The sequence below is a fragment of the Temnothorax americanus genome, unplaced genomic scaffold (genome assembly GCF_048541705.1).
Source record: "Temnothorax americanus isolate GAGA-0224 unplaced genomic scaffold, ASM4854170v1 Scaffold16, whole genome shotgun sequence".
NCBI lineage: Eukaryota > Metazoa > Arthropoda > Insecta > Hymenoptera > Formicidae > Temnothorax > Temnothorax americanus.
In genome coordinates this window covers 4188503-4207487 of record NW_027509297.1, presented here as the reverse complement: position 1 = coordinate 4207487, position 18985 = coordinate 4188503, and the positions used below count along the sequence as shown (strand labels likewise).

General features: G+C 39.3%; 2 protein-coding genes across 6 annotated transcripts in view; one reads left to right on the top strand and one right to left on the bottom strand.

The window, feature by feature from the left end:
- Window positions 1–18985, top strand: part of LOC143895589 (proton-coupled amino acid transporter-like protein acs) — a 231777-nt gene that overhangs the window by 7704 nt on the left and 205088 nt on the right. The window lies entirely within an intron of this gene.
- Window positions 1–18985, bottom strand: part of Scalloped (TEA domain transcription factor 1 homolog scalloped) — a 167242-nt gene that overhangs the window by 4721 nt on the left and 143536 nt on the right. For 4 of the 5 annotated variants that reach the window (XM_077402835.1, XM_077402837.1, XM_077402836.1 and 1 more), the window contains 3 exons: window positions 11576–11706; window positions 4703–4858; window positions 1250–1465 (listed from right to left, as the gene is read on the bottom strand). In XM_077402835.1, coding sequence (XP_077258961.1) covers window positions 1250–1465; window positions 4703–4858; window positions 11576–11706 — 503 coding nt within the window. The remainder of the gene's footprint in view (window positions 1–1249; window positions 1466–4702; window positions 4859–11575; window positions 11707–18985) is intronic. The other variant, XM_077402839.1, reaches the window with a different exon arrangement.

The following is an 18985-nucleotide window of genomic DNA, read 5'->3' as shown; positions in this document are numbered from 1 at the left end:
TGATATCAAATCTTTTGTATAAATGATGAAACACGTTAGTTTAGTACAACGATTATCTATACTTGAGATATACTTAATCGTTTTTGAGAATTAATATCTCACAAATAATTAATTCTCACAGCATTTTTTTATCGGACACGTCAATAAAATATGAGCATGCCGCATTTTATCTTAAAAAAAATTTATCAAAGATATACAATGCTTTTGCAGCAGTTTTACGTATATAAAGGCCTATACATGAATTATTTCAAAATCAAAGGAGGCGGTTTACGTCGAGTCCCAACTGGCCATTTATTAATATTCTAATATTAAAATGTACACAACGTTTTTCGACCATGCGTTGTAGTCCTTATCAAGTGTAAACTACACATTGTTGGAAACGTTGTGATAAATACAACATAAATCACATGTCCTAAACGGTCCACTCTTATTTTTGTGTGAATAAAACATAATATGGCGTTGTTAATAAATGTCAACACCGATACCATGTTGAAATATTTCAACAGAAAGGAAATGTAAATGTGTACACGTGACATGAATTTTATGTTGTAGTTAAGATTGTAAGATGAACGTAACACTCTTTTTTCTGTAAATTTTTATTCCCACTTTTGTTATAGAGTAAAATCAACATTCTTTTTCTGTAACGTTCAAAACATTTACGAACGACGTTCAACGTGTGTCACTTTAACATATTTTTTAACGTATTTTAATACGTTTACATTTTTACGTTGTTCAGTTCACGTGACATAGCGCAGGCATATGTTAAATCTACACATGTAGATATGTGTTGATTATTTTACACAAAACGTTTAACAAGGACCTTTAACAAAAAACTATAAAAATTTTCCAACAGTGTAACTTATAACGTTATAATATGATTGCCCTACGAAACATCTTACGTAGGAAAACTGATAATAGAACGAAAATAATTCAAATTACGGATTTACATATTGCGTATGTCATCGAAGGTAAAAAAAAAAGCTTCTTGCAATGGTAACATTGTCTCAAAGAATCTAGCGCGGCTTCGCGCGATTCGTTTCGATGAATGTACATACATAGAGCACAGAGCGAGAAACGGTCAAGCTCAACTGACAGTCACGGGCAAACTGCATGGATGTTATCGTACTAACGCAGCCGGTTGGGTCGACGTAAACCGTCTCCTTTGTTACGTCGTACTGGCGACGAAAAAAATTACCTCTGGTTTGTCTCGAAATCTTCGCAGCTTAATAAATCTTACGCGGCTACTTACAATCTCCTGTTCTCTCTGCTGCTCCATGTAGGCCGAAAACTCGACAAGCCTGAGCTTGTGGGTCGCAATGGCGCGTCCTTCCCATGGTGGTGCAGGCTGCGCTTGGACCAAATCACCGCTCGAGACCGCTGTCGCCGGTTTTCCGGTGTAGGCAGGCTGAGGGAAGGGTTTGACATCCTGGGACGTTCCTGGTTGCAGACCTGGCTGCCAAAATTGCTGAAAACATATCGCCAGTTTAAATCTACGCAAAAACTGACGCGTATGGATTAGCCACGTTCGCGCCTGACGTTTATTAATAAGTTTATTATCAAGTTTATTAAAATAAACTATCAAGTTTATTGCTATTTAATAAACAAATAAATAAATAATTGATTGCTTTGCCAGATTTGTATAACAATACGCGTGTCCTGTAATCGCATTACTATTAACTATTAAAAAAAATAATAACGTGACGGTTGATGGTTAAGCAAAGAACGCAACGACGCCGTTTCTCTTAAACTATGGAAAAAATTTAAACTTGCATTTTTGAAATCTTTTCAAACACGTCGTTGCATTACGTAAATCCTTATACTGTAACTGTTTCGATAAAAAAAAGTTTACAAATTTTCCATAAAAAGCCATCGAGCCGTCGGGCGAGAAACGAGCGATAGGAAACGAAATGAATGAACACAAATAAAAGAGAACAACAACAGCACGAACAACAAAAGGCTAATGATCGCGTTTTATGTTATGTAAAAAGAAAGAAAGAGAGATAGTTTGATAATAAGCCACAACGAACGTCGTTTTCCATTATGCAGATACGTCCAATGTAACGCATACATACGTACGCTGTATGTATACATGTCGTATGTATAGGTATGTGATGCCCAGGTGATACGTATGTACATACAAGATTAGAGCAATGGACAAAGTCAACAATACACAACAAGGGCCCCCAGAGGCAGCGTAGCAGCAGAGAGCCAGGGAGGATGTCACTTTTGCAAGGGGTGGTTAGTTATCGACGCAAAAGCTTTCGCGTCATGAAGAGAAGAAGGTACGCGCGTGATCATATATACGAAAACAACGTTCTCCCTCTATTTTCCTCGTTCTTCTTTCATAACTAAATGTAAAAAAGAGCGCAAAGGAACAAAACATGACAGCGAAAAAGCGGAAAGCTTATATACGTAAAAAAATAAAGAGTACACTATATTCACCGTCTCTAATCAGTTAATATTATTTTTTCCTCTTTTCTTCTTGTACAAAACACAGGATGGAAGCAACACTGATTAAGTCGGGCTAAAGATACGAAAGCAAACTTTTTGACGTTTAAACAAGTAACTGTCATTGTTCGCAAATGTATCGCTTTGTTTAAAAGTTTAAACATCACAAATATATTTCCGACTTATTTAACAGTGCTCACAAAAATTTAAATTATATAATACACTTGTTATATTATGTGTGGAAGCTACGGCTGATTACCCTTATCGAGATCAAACAGCTTATTTTATTGTGGATCCAGGTTGTTTCTCTCTCTCTCTCTCTCTCTCTCTCTCTCTATATATATATATATATATATATATATATATATATATATATATATATATATATACACATATAATAAATAATAAGTGCAACGTTGTTAACGTAGTGCCACTCGTTGCACGCTCTCTGGCGTGACATTTTAATTACACGGTATTATCTCAAAGTCTCGTGAGACAAAAAAATTTACAGGTCAGTCGACAAACTACACGGCATGGGTACTTGCTTTCGACAGGCGGATTAGCGGTTATCGAGCGAAGCGGTTAGGAACAGTCACGAACTTGAAAAGAAGAGGTAACGTGGCAATATTACTGATAATAAAAGTAAACGTCCTATCCACAAAGACGACGAGACATTTTATGTCCTTTCTACGAAGCTTTCAATCTGTCGAGATATATCTTATATATATATATATATATATATATATATATATATATATATATACAGGGTGTATTATTTTAAGTAATTCCGCTGAATATCTTTTAAAGTAAAAGAGCGTGGAAAACGTGTTTCAGACAAAAGTTGTTTGGTTCGAAGGGGGACATAAGATGGTGTCCGTGGTTTGACCATGGATGGTCGTTTAAAGCTCACGTGAACGACACCTTTACGTTCTTAAATGGAAACCCCTATTTTTCAGTGCACATTCTTGTAGCTAATCTCGAGAACTTTTCAAAACATTATAATAAAGTATTTTTTCGTTAAAAACTTTTAGAATTATGAGGCTTGAAAGTTATAGTATTTTGACATAAAATACAAAATATCTTGTAAAACATTAATTTTTCGGTAATGTTACCTTAATACTTTTATGCACAGAATAATGAGACGAATCACGTGGTATGAAAAAAAAGACAGTTGCTTTCAAGAAAAAGTATGCAGATGCGTGTTGCAAAATACATATTTTTTCTTAAAGAAACTATGCCTTTTTTTCATACCACGCGTGATTCGTTTCATTATTCTGTGCATAAAAGTATTAAGGTAACATTACCGAAAAATTAATGTTTTACAAGATATTTTGTATTTTATGTCAAAGTACTAGAACTTTCAAGCCTTATAATTCCAAAAGTTTTTAACAAAAAAATACTTTATTATATAGTGTTTTGAAAAATTCTCGAGATTAGCTACAAGAATATGCATTAAAAAATAGGGGTTTTCATTTAAGAACGTAAAGGTGTCGTTCACGTGACTTATGTCCCCCTTCGAACCAAACAACTTTTGTCTGAAACACGTTTCCCATGCTCTTTTACTTTAAGAGATATTCAGCTGAATCACTTAAAATGATACACCCTTATATATGATGCATGATGTCATATAAATCGAGATAAATCGGAAATGCTATTATTGCCACTATTGTCCATTACTAATTAAAACTACATCATGTAATAGTCACTAATATGTCATAACAATTTTACTTTTTGCTTTATATTTAAAAAACCGATATTTCTCGCTTGCATAAATCCTCTCATCGTTAACGTCGCGTCAACTTTTTTCACTAGGAAAATCTGTAGTTTCCGAACTTAAAGTATTCCAAAATCATCTTGAAAAATTTTTCTTAAAAGTTTCACCAAGAATTTTTGTATAAACACAATCTTTGATAACACGAACATAACGGATTCAGCTCGTCTTTAGCGCTTGATATATAAAAAATATTATTAATATTGTATTGTAAAAAAAATCGATCCAAGAAACTTTTAAATTTAAGAGTCAATGCAACGATTATAAAAGCGGGAGAGATTGAGGCCGCTTGTTTTACGTAAAAGCAATTCGTCATGCAAAGTGCGCTGCACCCATCAGTATATAGTGTGATGTGGTAACTTAATTAATTCGCATTTTATAGAGTCTCGTCGTCTCACCCTATAAAGCTCGTTGGCTCTTTTGAAGAAAAAGGCCGATAAAGAAAAAAAATGTCTCAAGGGGTTCTCCGAGATCAGGACTTACCGCTCCGGGATAGGAGACAGGGGTGGAAGCATGAAGGGCAAGGGGCCCCACGAGGGCGGGGGGCATCTTGTTGTGTATCGCGCTTCCAGCTGATACTATTTGGGCGCTTGACATGCTCGACATTGTCTGGAGCGCTTTCTCCTTGGCGGCATGATCCTGACAAATTTCCAGACCGATATTATATATAATATCACCACGCAATGCCGGACGGCACAGTATCATATTTTATCGATATTCGATATCCTCTTTCTCAATTCTAAGCACTACGACGAGAGAAATCATCGAGGCTAGATAGACTGTAGAGTGTATAGTACAGGGTGGTGCGTTAACACAAGTGCGTTAACACGTATTCTAGCAGACTTGGCAGAACAATCTTTAAACACAGACAGCGCACGTATAGGCGTATTGTCATTCCGATTTTGGACATGGTGCTGTCTGGGAAATCTTTTAACGACGTCGGAGCAACGTCCTGCATCGAAAATATTTCGACGAGAACCAAATTTTTTAATATTCAACGTTTTGTAATTACATCTTTGTAATTAAACTGCGAATACGCATGCGCGTTAAAATTCTAAGAAAGCAGAAATTATCTGAATTGAATTTTTTTGAACGACAAGTTTTTACACGTATATATCAAGTTAAGAACGCTGTAGTGCCTTGACAAATTACGTGAGGACGACGCGACTTTAACGTGCTAAAAGACGTATCCAACGTTGTTCATGTATTAAGTATTATATAGACACACGTATAATATAGATGTGTATTGCGCGTTTCTTATAAAAATATAAAATGCTGATATAATTAAGACGCATGAGTTGTACAAGTGAATGTGAAACGTGAGATGTAGATCAATCTTTTAGCATTTCTGACTCGCGGTACACATTTTTTTTTTTTTTTTTTTTTTTTTTTTTTTTTAATTATATTCACTTCGTGGAAGGGCAAATGCAATGTGGCTCGAAAAATCGAAAAATTCGAGACATCCGGGACTCGCGATATCAATCAACAGTCGACGGATAAATTCGTAACATTCTCAATGATGCGAATCAATTTACCGCTCCCGGACGCGTGATTACCAGCGTTCCTTTTTTCTCCCTGTCCCACTTCCCTCCCCCCCACCCTCCTTTCCGATATTTTTCCCCCGATTCTTTCGAATCTCTCGTCCGTCGCGCATCGCGCCGCACGCGATGAAATCGATCGCGATCGCGCGGAGCGGTTGATTGCAGAAACAACGGCAGCGATGGCGAGCGTCCGGTTACAACAGAACGTCGCGGGAATTCGGCGCGCTTTTATCGGAAAGCCGTCGTTTTAATCAGCGCCCGACCGAAAATCGCTGACGAGGCGAACGAGAGATGGTTCGTTGCCGTGACGTTCGGAAAATTGCCATGCCCACCACTACCACCATCATCCGGTCCCGCACCGCGTCACCCGTGCGCCCATTTGTCTCGCACTCGCACTCTCTCTCTCTTTCTCATCCCATGCCCACGGGAGCACAGGGATTTTCAATTTCGTTCATAAATCCGTAATGGAGGAGTCACTACGAGTGCCGGTCGACCGGAATGAAGCGTCGCCCGCGTAACGATGCGAGCAATAAAGAATTTAGCCGACGGTGCGACCGAAAATCACGGGTTACATTTTGCTCTCCACGTTGTTTACGCCCCTCGCGTGTTCGCTTCGAAATACACGGGGGTGAGTATCCCGCCACCGCCACCGCCGCGCCGCCGCGCGCCGTTCCTCGTACCTACGGCGTTTTCAATCACGTTGCAGGCGAATTTTGTTTAATGAAATTGTCAATGTGTGTATATATCGATAGTGTCGTCCTAACTTGAAAATAGTGAAAAATGGAGAACTCGCCCTTGGATTGCGCGTAGTAGCTACAAGTAGATGATAAAAATGTTGATCCTCAGTTACACATATAAACTTTGCTTCAATAAAAATTCAATTCAAAACTGTGACATTTAAAAGTTGTTGTTATACTTGAAGGAAAAAAATTAAGCATTGTATCTTTAACTTATAAAAAACATCAACTATTATAGTATGACGTAAGTAAATAAACAAGCAATAACGTACAACCAAGTCCACACAAGAATCCCAGTAAAAGGATACGTCCAACGTTTCAATAAACTAAGATTTATAAATAGATTTAATTTTAGATTGAATTTTTTTTACTGCACGATACTTGCCGGCACGTACGGACTCAAATAGATTGTAGATCAAGTATGAAATAGAAAAATTATTAAAGCAAAAAAGGTAATATAATCGCTGTATAATCACGTTGTACACGTTTGATACACAGGCAACTCTTTTGCTGCAACTGATTATTTTTTAACATACTGATTAACAAAACTTATCGTATATAAAGCACGTACGTAATGGACAAATCTCTTCTAAATTTTGTTTATAAACGTCTTTGTAATTATCGGATTATTGGATAGCTGTAATGTGAATAGAAATATGCGGTAAATGTCATTAAAATTTCCCTGTACTTTCACTGATACGTCGCTTATTAAAATGAAACGACTTTTAATTTTCGTGAGGCGAGGTTTGGAAGAGATTTGGGGAATGTGGCCAAGCTATATAATGCATATTCATTACGCACGTTTCGGAATCCGTACCATAATTTCCATGATATACGTATCTCTTATTTTTTTATTTCTATCACAGCAACCCCGGATACGATATTTGATTCGCCTAACGTTCACAAAAATGACATGGCATTGCAAAGTGCGTTTCAAAACCACCGGATGTTCTTCCACGTGAAGATTACGTATTTTCTATCCGGAATAGTGAATACCATCCTTGCAACGTAATCGACGCGACATCAGTGATCAGAGCGAATCGGTAGATTAATCGGCGCGAAAAGTCGATTTACAAAACGGCCGTGCACGACGTTCGCCGGGTAGAATGTAATTTTTTATGAATGTTGGATGACATCGCGTACCCGCGAAAAGCCCATTTCGCTGCGCGGGCCGTTGTTCACGTTTGTGCGAAGCGCGCGCTGAATTTGCAGCAGAAAATCAATTCGGTTAATTGAGAGGGTGCAGTCCGTGTCGTTTTTTTTAATTTTCACCCTTCGTCCCATACGTCGCCCCCTGCCTCTCTCTCCCTTCCCCATTTTCTCCCTCCCTTGCTCTCTTTCCCCCTCTCTCTCTCTCTCTCTCTCTCTCTCTCACTCACTCACTCACTCACTCACTCACTCACTCACTCACTCATTCAGTCACTCACTCACTCTCTGTGTCCATCTCTCTCTCGCCCTTCATCTCTCGAATACACGCCAGGAATGCAGAGGATTGGGCGGGTAACGGGGTTGGACATGTTTATCGACATTCTGAAACGCTCGCCCGTTTTTGGGCACCCCCCTTCTCCCATAACTCCCTTCTACCGCTACACCCCCGCCCCGTTATCGGAAGTACGTTTACACCGCAACAATTAATTACGCCGTAATGCCTGGTGCAATTATTTCCAAAATAGATAAAACGGCGAACAATCTCGATAGACCGTGATAGTTGGTGATTTAATATCGTTTGACAGTATGTAAAATGTGTAACACAAAAGCTAACGTGAGTCCACGCGAAATGTAATACGCGTCTTAATATTAATATGAAAGAAAATAATAAATGTGCCGGAAAGAAAGACAAATTAAAACTATAGAATTATCGGAAAATCGCAATAGGAAAATTTAATATTTTCAGCATAAGATCGACGGTAAAATAAGGAAAAAGTTTAAAGTTACTCTTAAATTCTGTTTCTTATTTGTTCTACCATTTGGGGGAATGCATGGATACGTTATCATCATCAGGTGAATCGTTTTAAACGTCGCAACAAGTGTAATCATGTCCAAAAATTAAAAAAAGAAAAGCTGTTTTATTTTTACCTTCATATAACAAATCTATTGTTAAAATCAAATATCCTATTTAATTCTAATATAGTTTCAATAAAAAAAAGCCAGTAAAATTTTTTCTAATAGGATTTTCCACGGCTTGTCGGATTTTAATTACGTTCAATTCACGTATGTTCCAACGAGATAAACACGTTCTTCTAACGTAATACTGCCTTGTTTAAAATATATAAAAGCAAGGAGCACATGCGTTGTGTAAGACGATACTGGTGCGTGTGAAATACGAACGCCGTTCGCGAAATTCTTTTCCTTCTTGGTCGAATAAATCGCGCGGTTCGCGGCCGCAGGCGGGGTAGCAACACTAGCAACTTCTTTCTGAGCAACACGAAGCAACAAGCAATAGTCGCGGCGCGGCGCGGCGGCCGTTACCCTTCCTGAAACACGAAAACCAGAAAATTACGTCACGGTGGACCGTACACCACCCTCCCACGCCTGCTATTTTCCTGAATAATGTTCACGGTATGCAGCCACTGCAGTTGCAGTCGCTGCAGCTGCGGCTGACCGTGCTTAAAAACGGAAACCCGCGCAAGTATTTCATAAATGGCATCGTGGTACGGAACCGCGCGCGCGGAAACGGACGACATCTTATTACGCGAAAGTCGTGCGCGCGCGCGCGAGCGTAATTAAAATTGCTCGAGGAACGCCGGTGTTTTTTCCGCACTCTTTGGGACCTCCAAAAGAGCCGAGGCGCACGAGTAGAATATAAAAATGACACAACGCGGAAAAATAAAAACATTATAAATACATTATACGCTAACGTACTCGTGCAAGACAGTATCATGTGGATATGGAATTTTAAAGGCAGATTTTAATTTAAGATACGCGTATGAAAGAATGCTGATAAGCATATTATCATTTATTGCAATCACGTGCCTCTAAAGCTCGACATAAAACTCAAAGTTCTTAGTAAAAATTTAAAGTTTTGTTAGCTTCTTTTGTCTATCCTTGAAACATATATACGTGATGAAACGTTTCATTTCTAATCGCTTATACTTTAGAAACACGTATAGTGCTTTGATATTCTTTCCGTTGTCCTGAAAAGGACTGCGCTATCTCTGAAAAGATTTTGATTATGTTACGACAGCTTCGAGTCGCAGGATCCTTCATTGAATTTCGCTTCATTGAATTATATCAATATCGAAAAAACGAGTAATACATTTACGCGATAATTAATTAATTACATCTATTTCGTAACCCCTTATTGGGGATAGTGGAAGAAGATGGTTATAAACGTTATGGGTAAATTATATTTAACGATCCGACTATATATTTGGTAATAACAACCTAGATTGCGCGGAATATCCGAAAAAATTTTCCATTTATCGTTGTCGATTAAATTGCAGTTTTTTTTTCTTCAAACGAGAGTTTTTGCCGGAGCGTTGCATGGCAATCGCGCACGGTTAATTTACACGCTCCGCTTTTGTTTTTCCTCTCTTTTCTATTCCGAATATTGACCGATCCTGTATATAAACAATACTCTATTTCTCTCTATCTCTCTCGCCCTGCACTCCCCAACCTCTCGCTCTCTTTCGTGTCTTCTGTCTCCCCCGTTATTTCACCGCCCATCGGGGCGAAATAGAGGTACCACCGATCGCTGCACCGCCATGCTTTGCGTTATTAACCAGCGCGCGCAATTGTTCGCGAATCGCTTTAATAATTCAGCTGTTGATTAAACGGGCTGGGTTCATTTTTACGCGTGATTTATCCCGCGCGGCAATGCTCCTCTCGATATGTGTGTCCCTCGATATATGTGTTTCGCCCTCTCATTGAAAATGATTCCGCAACGGCCATCGCCCGCTAATGCTCGCATATCGCCGATCGCGATTTAATATCATCGCTATACTATGCTCTCCGAAGCCACCGTGTGCGAAACGCGAAATACAGCAGACGTCTGCGTATCCCACGGCTGAACATTTCGTTCGAGTATTCGATTTACCTTGTTTGTAAAAGATACATATTGTTTGGTGAAGAAACGCGCAAGTTTTTTATATATATGCATCAGAATTCTCGGATGCCAAATGTGTATTTTTATTTATTGAAAATAAAATGTATTGAGACAAAAGAAATCAACATATAGAGGAAAGAATATTTTGACATTGAACGATGAAAAATCATTACACATATGCAGTTTATGTAATATAATATATAATCAACGTAGATTCCTTCCATACAATATATGTATGTGCACACATCGTTCTTCTAATGATATTTTATTCTCTATTATTTCCAAGACTTTTAAAAAAACACAAGAAACAATCTAATCGTGTCTTCCTTCAGTGAAATTCTTTGTTGTCATTTCATTAATGGAATATTACTTGATAAATGACAGTATAAAAAACAACATAAAAAATTATATATATCAGTATTTAACAAATAATAATATAAAAATAATATTGAAGAAACGTATATATACGTGTTCGATTATATGTACGACCATCATTCCTCTAATAAATTCGGTTGATCGAATTTTCGGTATATTAGCTGCACCAGTTCAGAGAGAAATAAAAATCCACCGCATGTGAGATTCAAATATCACGTCCACGTGCCAAGTATCGCGTTTATATATACGACGCGTGCAATATTTTATTTAATATATTATCAAATGACACGACGTGTCATCGAGTATTGCAGTATTGTTAAACGAATAATTGTACAATAGCGTTTCGTTCGCATTTCATTATTACAATAATGTGTCATGTTAAACCGCTATTGTCGTACAGTTAATTTTGGTAGTCGCAGCACATCGCCGTTAGACAAATAAACAAAATTTATATCTGTTTGACGAAATATTTGACGCGCCCACCACGAAAGAGGCAAAAAACGCAATCGAGATGCACTACATTGCTAAGGTGGGGCTCAATGTGGCGTTGAAAAACATTTGAAAAAAAAAGAAAAAAAAAGGAAAAAGAACCGACAATAGACGCAAAAAAAAACTGTAGAACGTGCGCGTGGGAGACATATAAACCGGATATACTCACCACTTTGAGTTTTGCCTGTATTTCCCGGAGTTTTCTTCTCGCGAGAACCTGTATATGCGAAGATACTTGCTTTCGCGTTCTCGTTTTACCGGTCCTCAATTTAATATAACGAGCGATCAACTCGTTGCGACCTGCAACACGACAAATTATGTGTATAAAGATCAGTATTCTTAATCTCAATAGACCGTAATAAATGTCGTTAGTAAAACAACGCATGTAACCAGACGCGTACGCAGAGACATTTAAATCAGATGATCGTCATCCTATTAATAATCTAATCATGCGTCGCCAAATATTACGTAAAGGTAAACATACGTTATATATATCTCAACGATTTCCTTAAAGGTTGTGACAAACGACTCGAGCGTGTTCATAAAATCAATCCTTTTATAATTAACGGTACGTAAGGACGTGTATAGAGTTGAGTGAGCCTTCGCAGAACGCTATCTCGCTGTAGGGGAGACCGAAGCTAAGCCGACACTATTTTTTCAAAGGCACGTTTTAATATTTACGTAAAATTTTTAGGCAACGTCAATGGTATATAATATTTAAAGAGTCTTCAGGTACAAACGTGATTCAGGAAGTTTTACTGTACGTCGCTTTGTTTTGCCACCAGGAAAGGAAAAGTGACGCGAAGACAACGTTTCGACGTGAAAAATGCGGGGGTAAACTCGACACTTTGCCTGCGCGACACACGTTGATCTGGAACTTATTTTTTTTTGTCTGAAACTAAATATACAGTTGTTTATCGTGTATTTAGAAAGTACAAAAATTTGGACGTAAGTAAAACAATCATTGGAAATAATGAGAACAAAAATTGTTGAACATTCACGTATTTTCATCTGAACTCATGTTTGAAAAACACGTTATGCAAGTAAATTCGCGCGTACACGTGCGCACAAATTTTGTCATTCTGCCATATATGCTGCATTACAAGCATCGTTTATTCGTGGGAACCACGAAAACAGCGTGTCGACTTAGCCCCTGTCGACTTTGCCCCGAACGTCGTTTTTTACTTTTGTTACTCCAAAACGATAAAACGTTTGAAAATATGCAAAACGTATTATCGGCGTCGTATAAAGCGCCGCAACGTTCCCATCAAAATCACTTACCGGTAGCGTCGCAAGAGTAAACCTCGATGAAAGAGTATAGACCGTTTCGAGAGATCAGAAAACGTACCTTTTACTATCAAAAACGCTTATGTCGCGTTAAAACGTACACTATAACTCAGAATGTTACCAACGTCCGTTGATAATACTGGCACATAAAGACGCTACAGTAGGAGAAAGGCAAGTTTCTATACGATAGCGTTAACGTGGCAAAAAGCCTAGTGTCAAGTTTGCCCCGTTGTCGGCTTAGCCCCGGTCTCCCCTATATGCTTCTCATCTTTCCAAACAGTTTCACGAAAAATCTGGACACTTTACATAAATTTTGATTTCCTTGTCGGGAACGGAAACATAAACACGCGCGATATCCGCAGAAGCATCGAGATCGGTCCTGGGAAATGAAAGTTCCGTGACGAAGATTGCACATTCTCGCGAGCCTCGAATACGAGACGTCCCTCTATAGACGTGACGAAAACCAGACGAGACGGATTCAAACAAACCCTCGAGCAAACTGCTCGAAATAGGCTTTAAGAGCTGTGCCTCGCAGAAGCGCCAGATAAAATGCGCTTTTATACGAGCCAAGCGTCAGCGTATTTAATTCAAGCGATTGCATTTTGAATTAGGGACACGATTTATCTTATTAAGCCTTATCCACAAGTTTTCTCCGCGTTTGTTATCATCGTTAAAAATATAATATCGATATTTAAGGGTATCTTTACATAAATTACATAGAGTCACGGGTCTGTCCGTCATCAGAACAAATAGTGTAAACGTATCACTCTGCAGTCAGAGTACGTTATGTATACTAATACCTTGTTTGAGTTTTATTCACATTTACATATACAATGTTTCTTTAACTTTCCGCGGAATATTTATATATTATATAAAAAAAACAAACTACGACGTTAAGATTAAAGATCTTAAAATAGAATAAAGCGTAAACATTTATATATAAATGTCACGTACCACTTTTTAAATCGTTATGAACACGTATGTGTGGTTGTACGGAATAAATTTTACACCATCGCATCGTGGCCGATAACGCATATTATCTCGATATCGTGGATGACTCGCTAAACAGCGAGCGATTTACTGTAATCGCGCGAAAAAGCGCAGTTTCAGGGTAGCGCGCGCGCGCGGCGAAAACGATTTTCGCGCAAAACTCGTGGCTAAATTTAGCGGGTGATAAAATGCGCTCGTCATAAATTCTAATTAGCGCGCGGGAGCGGACGTGGAAGCGAGTACGGGACATGGCGTTCTGAAGCGTCGTTTGGCGACTCAATCCAGCGGATATCCGCGCGAACGTACGCGGATGCGTAACTCGCGACCCGGGACGATAACGAGTATAATAAATCGTAATGAACCGAAGCGGGCGGGAAGCAAAACGGGAAAAAGGCGACGAAGCGACGAAACGAGAAAGAGAGCCGAATGCTTTCACTTGATTCGCGTAGTTACATGCGAATATAAACCGCTCGAAACTGTCGATAACGAGACGACGACCGCGTTCGAAACGGTGAAAAGACCCGAGAATCGATTCAAATACGCGGGGATGTATTCAGGTTTCATCGCGTACGATGAAAATCCAACAACCTCCGGATTTAACAACACGAATATTTCATTTGCGCGCTCCATTCCATTTTTTTTTTTTTTTTTTTTTTTTAATATAACAATGTACCGCGTGCACACACCATGCGTAAGGTAAAATCAGAGAAAAAGAGAGGGAGAGAGATGGTCGGGAGTGGAATGTTTTGTTTTTCTGCGGATCACGCATCGGGAGCAATAAAAAATATAGCATCAAACTGCGGCGATCAAAAACTGAACGTAGAGAAAATAATTTTCAAATGCGCGACTCGTTGCGCGTAGAACACGATGTAGAAATATGAGAAAAAAGAAAAAGATCGCGGATTTAGATTCTTCAATAAAATTTAATCGTGCAATTATTAAATTTCGACGAAATTATTGTACTTGCATTAATTTCAGATTCCTATTTGTATACTCTTCACAGCAAAAAAAGAAAATTAAAAGATCTTTCACGCAGAGTTAAAATTATTGCTTTCTAAATTTACAATGTTGATTGTCTTGAAAATTATTTCTTAAAATTATTTAATATTCTAGCTCTTTCACACACACACACACACAGAAAATGTATATTTTAACCCCTTGACTGTGTGTTAATGACGGAAATATCCGCAGATACAGAAAAGATATTTATATCGCAGCACGTAGAACGAGATATTTTCATGTTTTTGGTGTCATTGAATTCAACGCTGAAATCAAACGTGCAAAATTCAAAATAATGGATCCAATATGGCGGACCAAAAATGTAAAAAATTGTTCGATTTGCATAAAACGTTGTATTGAAGGTTTCTCTCGAAGGTGCTGTTTGCAAATTTATGTAAAATAAAAAATCAAAAATTCAAAATAGCAACGTCAATATGATGAGAAAAAAATATTAACGATGGTTCACGTTGCATAAAAAATTTTCAAGAGTTTTTGAAGCTTAGCCGCTAATCCGTTTTAAAAATTGACAGCGTTGATATGACGGCAAAATGGAATAATATCGCTCGCTTTACATTAAAAATTGATTTATAAGAATTTCGATAAATTTTTCCGCCACTTTATATTTTGAAATTTTGACCTCAGCGTTATAGATTCAGCGACTGCAGAAAAAACCCCTAGAAAGCACACACACACATCTTTTCAATGATATAATTAAATCAACTTTTTTGTCAAAAGCAATTTTTTCGCCTAGCTGCAGCCAAGGGGTTAAAGCAGACGTCTTTCCAACAAACAAAAACCGGAAGATCTTCCTCCCTGACCAGAGTTCAGTCGCGCGTCGCGGCGCGCGACGCCACGGAGACGTGCCCGTATGTTAACCGTACCGCAGTGAATAGTGAATGGTCAATATGCTATGATAAATGCAACGTAACCGTTGGACGAAACAAAGGAGTTGTCGTTGTGGTAGTGCGCGGGAAAGTTCTTCGATGAATCGATGAATTGATTTCCGGCCGCGTGGACCGTGTAAATGGCGTTTCTACGCGCCACCTTATCGCCGCTTAGATTTCACAGCCGTTAAGGTTTTACGATCGCCGGTGACCGTAAAACTGGCGCCAGACGACATCAAACGTGTCGTAATTGAAATAACGTTTAACTGTACGGTAAGCAGAATCACGCCGCGCGCGGCCGGGGTACTTCGATCCAGATGGATACGCGCGCGACGGGCGTTGCTGAACGCTGAACGTCTAGAATTCTAACGACAGCGTGGGAAGTTGTAACTTTGATATTGCATCGGAAACGATATCCAAGTTCGGTTTTCCTAGAAAGATACGTGTTCGATTAACACGTACGCATTGTATTGTATGTCGTCCATTTTAAACGTCGAGTCGTAAAAGTTGGAAATCGCGTATTAATTATATACGCAGATATTAGGAGAGGGAATATTTGCATCATTTCAGGGATTACAGGAATGTTAAATCAAATATTTCTCTTTTAAGCGCGCACGCCGCTGACATCACGGGATTACGTGCAGATTCATATTGACTATCAAAGCACTTTGGTGCGAGGGAAGAGGGTGGGATGAAACGCGCGTCGTCCTGGCCGACGCGACGCGACGCGACACAACCGCCCGCCGCGTTGCCGCTCTCTCTTACCGTATATAAGGTAAATAAATTATTTCCCCGATAAATCTCCAAGTTTCGCGGAAAGTTTTGGAGAGAGCGTACCGTCTTGCTTCCTACGGAAAGACTTGATTAAGAATCGGTGGTGGCGAGCACGGCTCGCTAAATGATTCATCGTTACTCGAGCGAGGGAGCGGCGCAATATGTCGAGGACAAACACGAATGTCGAGGAGACGAAATGAAACGACAATGCCGAATCTCTACGCCACTCTTTTTTGCATTGCAAATCGCAACTCGTAAATTACAGGCATTCGTCTTCGTCCTGGGCTCTCTACAAATTGCGACGAATATTGTTTCCGTAGAAATTCGTTCGAGGATGCAGACGTTGTTTGTAATATATATGTGCAATCAAATGCCCTCTTACTTCTGTCGCTGACGACAGTGAATCGTGACTGTAATGATTTCTGCGACGATAAAAAATACACACACACACACACACAGACCGCGGTCTGTATCTGTATTCTATTCTAATCTATATTCTCCAATTCTGTATTACTTTCGATCAAGATACAAGCCGAAAACGGTTCAAGCTTAGATCTTAGGCAGCTCAATATTATCTATTACTTTATTTTAAACAATGCAATAACAATTGTTAAACATTGATTAACATTGGCCACGCTTATAGATAAACGTGTTTTTTTTTCACAACTGTTGGAAGTTTTCTGAGCTCAGCGTGGATTATTTGTTTAGATCTAAAAGAAGCGCCGGGTCCGAAGACTCGCGGAAGATCGCGATTTTACTTCGCCGAGGGCCTGCTTGTATTCGCCCCCAACTGAAATTTATTTACAAGTTGGTCTTGCCGTCGTGCGCCGTTTAGCGGCATCGTTGCAAATTACTGCGGAAAGATTAATAATTTGTTCCATGTTGTGTTGTTAATGTTGTCACGTATCAACAAAAAGAATCAATGGGATTAACATAGATTCAACGTTAGAAATATATTTATACTTTTATATTCAATATTCAACATTGCAACGTCTTGGCAACATTGTTTCAACTTTTTTTGCTGTATATAGAAATTGTACTGGAAATTATCGCCTGACGTACTACGTATTGAATTGAAATTTTACAAAAAAAATTACAAATCAAAAAAGAAAAAACTAAGTCTCCCTTTAGATGTAAACAACGATCCACGTAGGTGCATACACAAAGTTTTAATTAAATAGACTTTACATAATTTTATGAGTCGAAAACACGTAATAGGTACCTCATATTGCCATCATTTTTCTCGCATTCGCTTTAAGAAGTTATGTGAGGAATATATGGCACCTGGGCGAAAGATATATCGGGCAGCGTCTCGTGCGCGCGCGTCTTATTTATGCTTTCTCGGCCACGGAAATTTGGAAATCCGCTCGCATCCGTTGCGAATCTTCCGCAAAAAGTTGCGAGATATCCCGGCGGAGGATCGTGACGACGAGGATCTATGAGGGTGTGTTGTCTTCGTCGGATGGTAACATAAGAGGGAAGAGGGAGAAGAGATGTGCAAGAGTCGGCGGTAGGGGGTACAACGAGACGAGAGAAAGAGAGAGGGGCGGGAGGGGTGGAGAAGCTGAAGCATCGGGAGGAAAATATTCGAGATTCCAGGGGAACCGCGTGATGACTCAATTTCGCAAAGACCGTTAAATGGCCCGCTATGAACCATGCGCCACCGCCGGCCGCGTTCCTTCTCTGTTTTTGAAGGCCGAACATTCTTCGTAGGGGGTCGATTATGCCGGCTTAGGGATCTCCATAGAACGCCACCGACTACAAAGAAGAGACTCGGTTTATTTGACTTTTCCTACCTCGTGCCAAGTCAGTCGACGATTCTTACGACGCATTGTGTCAACGTCGGCCAGTTACACTTTGCCCTCTCGACCTCTTGCCCGCGGCTTTTAAGTATATTTTATTCCAATCTAGTTAATCTTCCCATCTCTTCCCGGCAACATATAAATAGAACACTTTATACTAAGCTACTGCGATACGTGGTCATTTAAGGACATTTAATATTCAGCATATATTGCGTTGCAAAGATGATCAGAAATATATTCTTTAACAACTTGGAAATTTTTCATTTGTGGAGACTTGGGGAGTTTAATAAATTAAAAATAAAATAGGCACTAATCAATAACAAAATTTATTTTTTTTTAATCTAAAAAAAGTTGCCCTTTACACACAACAGTGCGTGCAGCCTAATATTAGACAATTAAATGTTTCCATTCTCGCGTGTGTTTGCTGTTAGCGGCTGTACGTTCTTTTTCGGCATCTACCTGTACGAGCTTAGAAGCACGTTATTATCGTAGGAGGCAAGGCTCTTTTTCACAAAGAGCGTCAGATGACGAGGGTAGAAAAGGGGAACATGTAAGAGCTATGCCCCAGGCACTTCTCCAAGCTTCAAGCCGAAGCGAAGATCGATCCGCGTGCCCGAGCATGTAGATGAGATCGAGATCAGCGATCGACATCGGATGCGTACAAGGTGAGTAAGATAAGAGCAGCCGAAGGAGAAAGAAAGAGAAGGCAAAAGGGGGAGAGGGAAAAAGAGAGAAGAACAAAGGAATAAAGAGAGGGAAAGAGACCGCTGGATGCGCGACGCGACGAGCAATCAACGTAAATCACTTGGCTGATGCTCAATTTAACAAGAAGGGCCATTATGA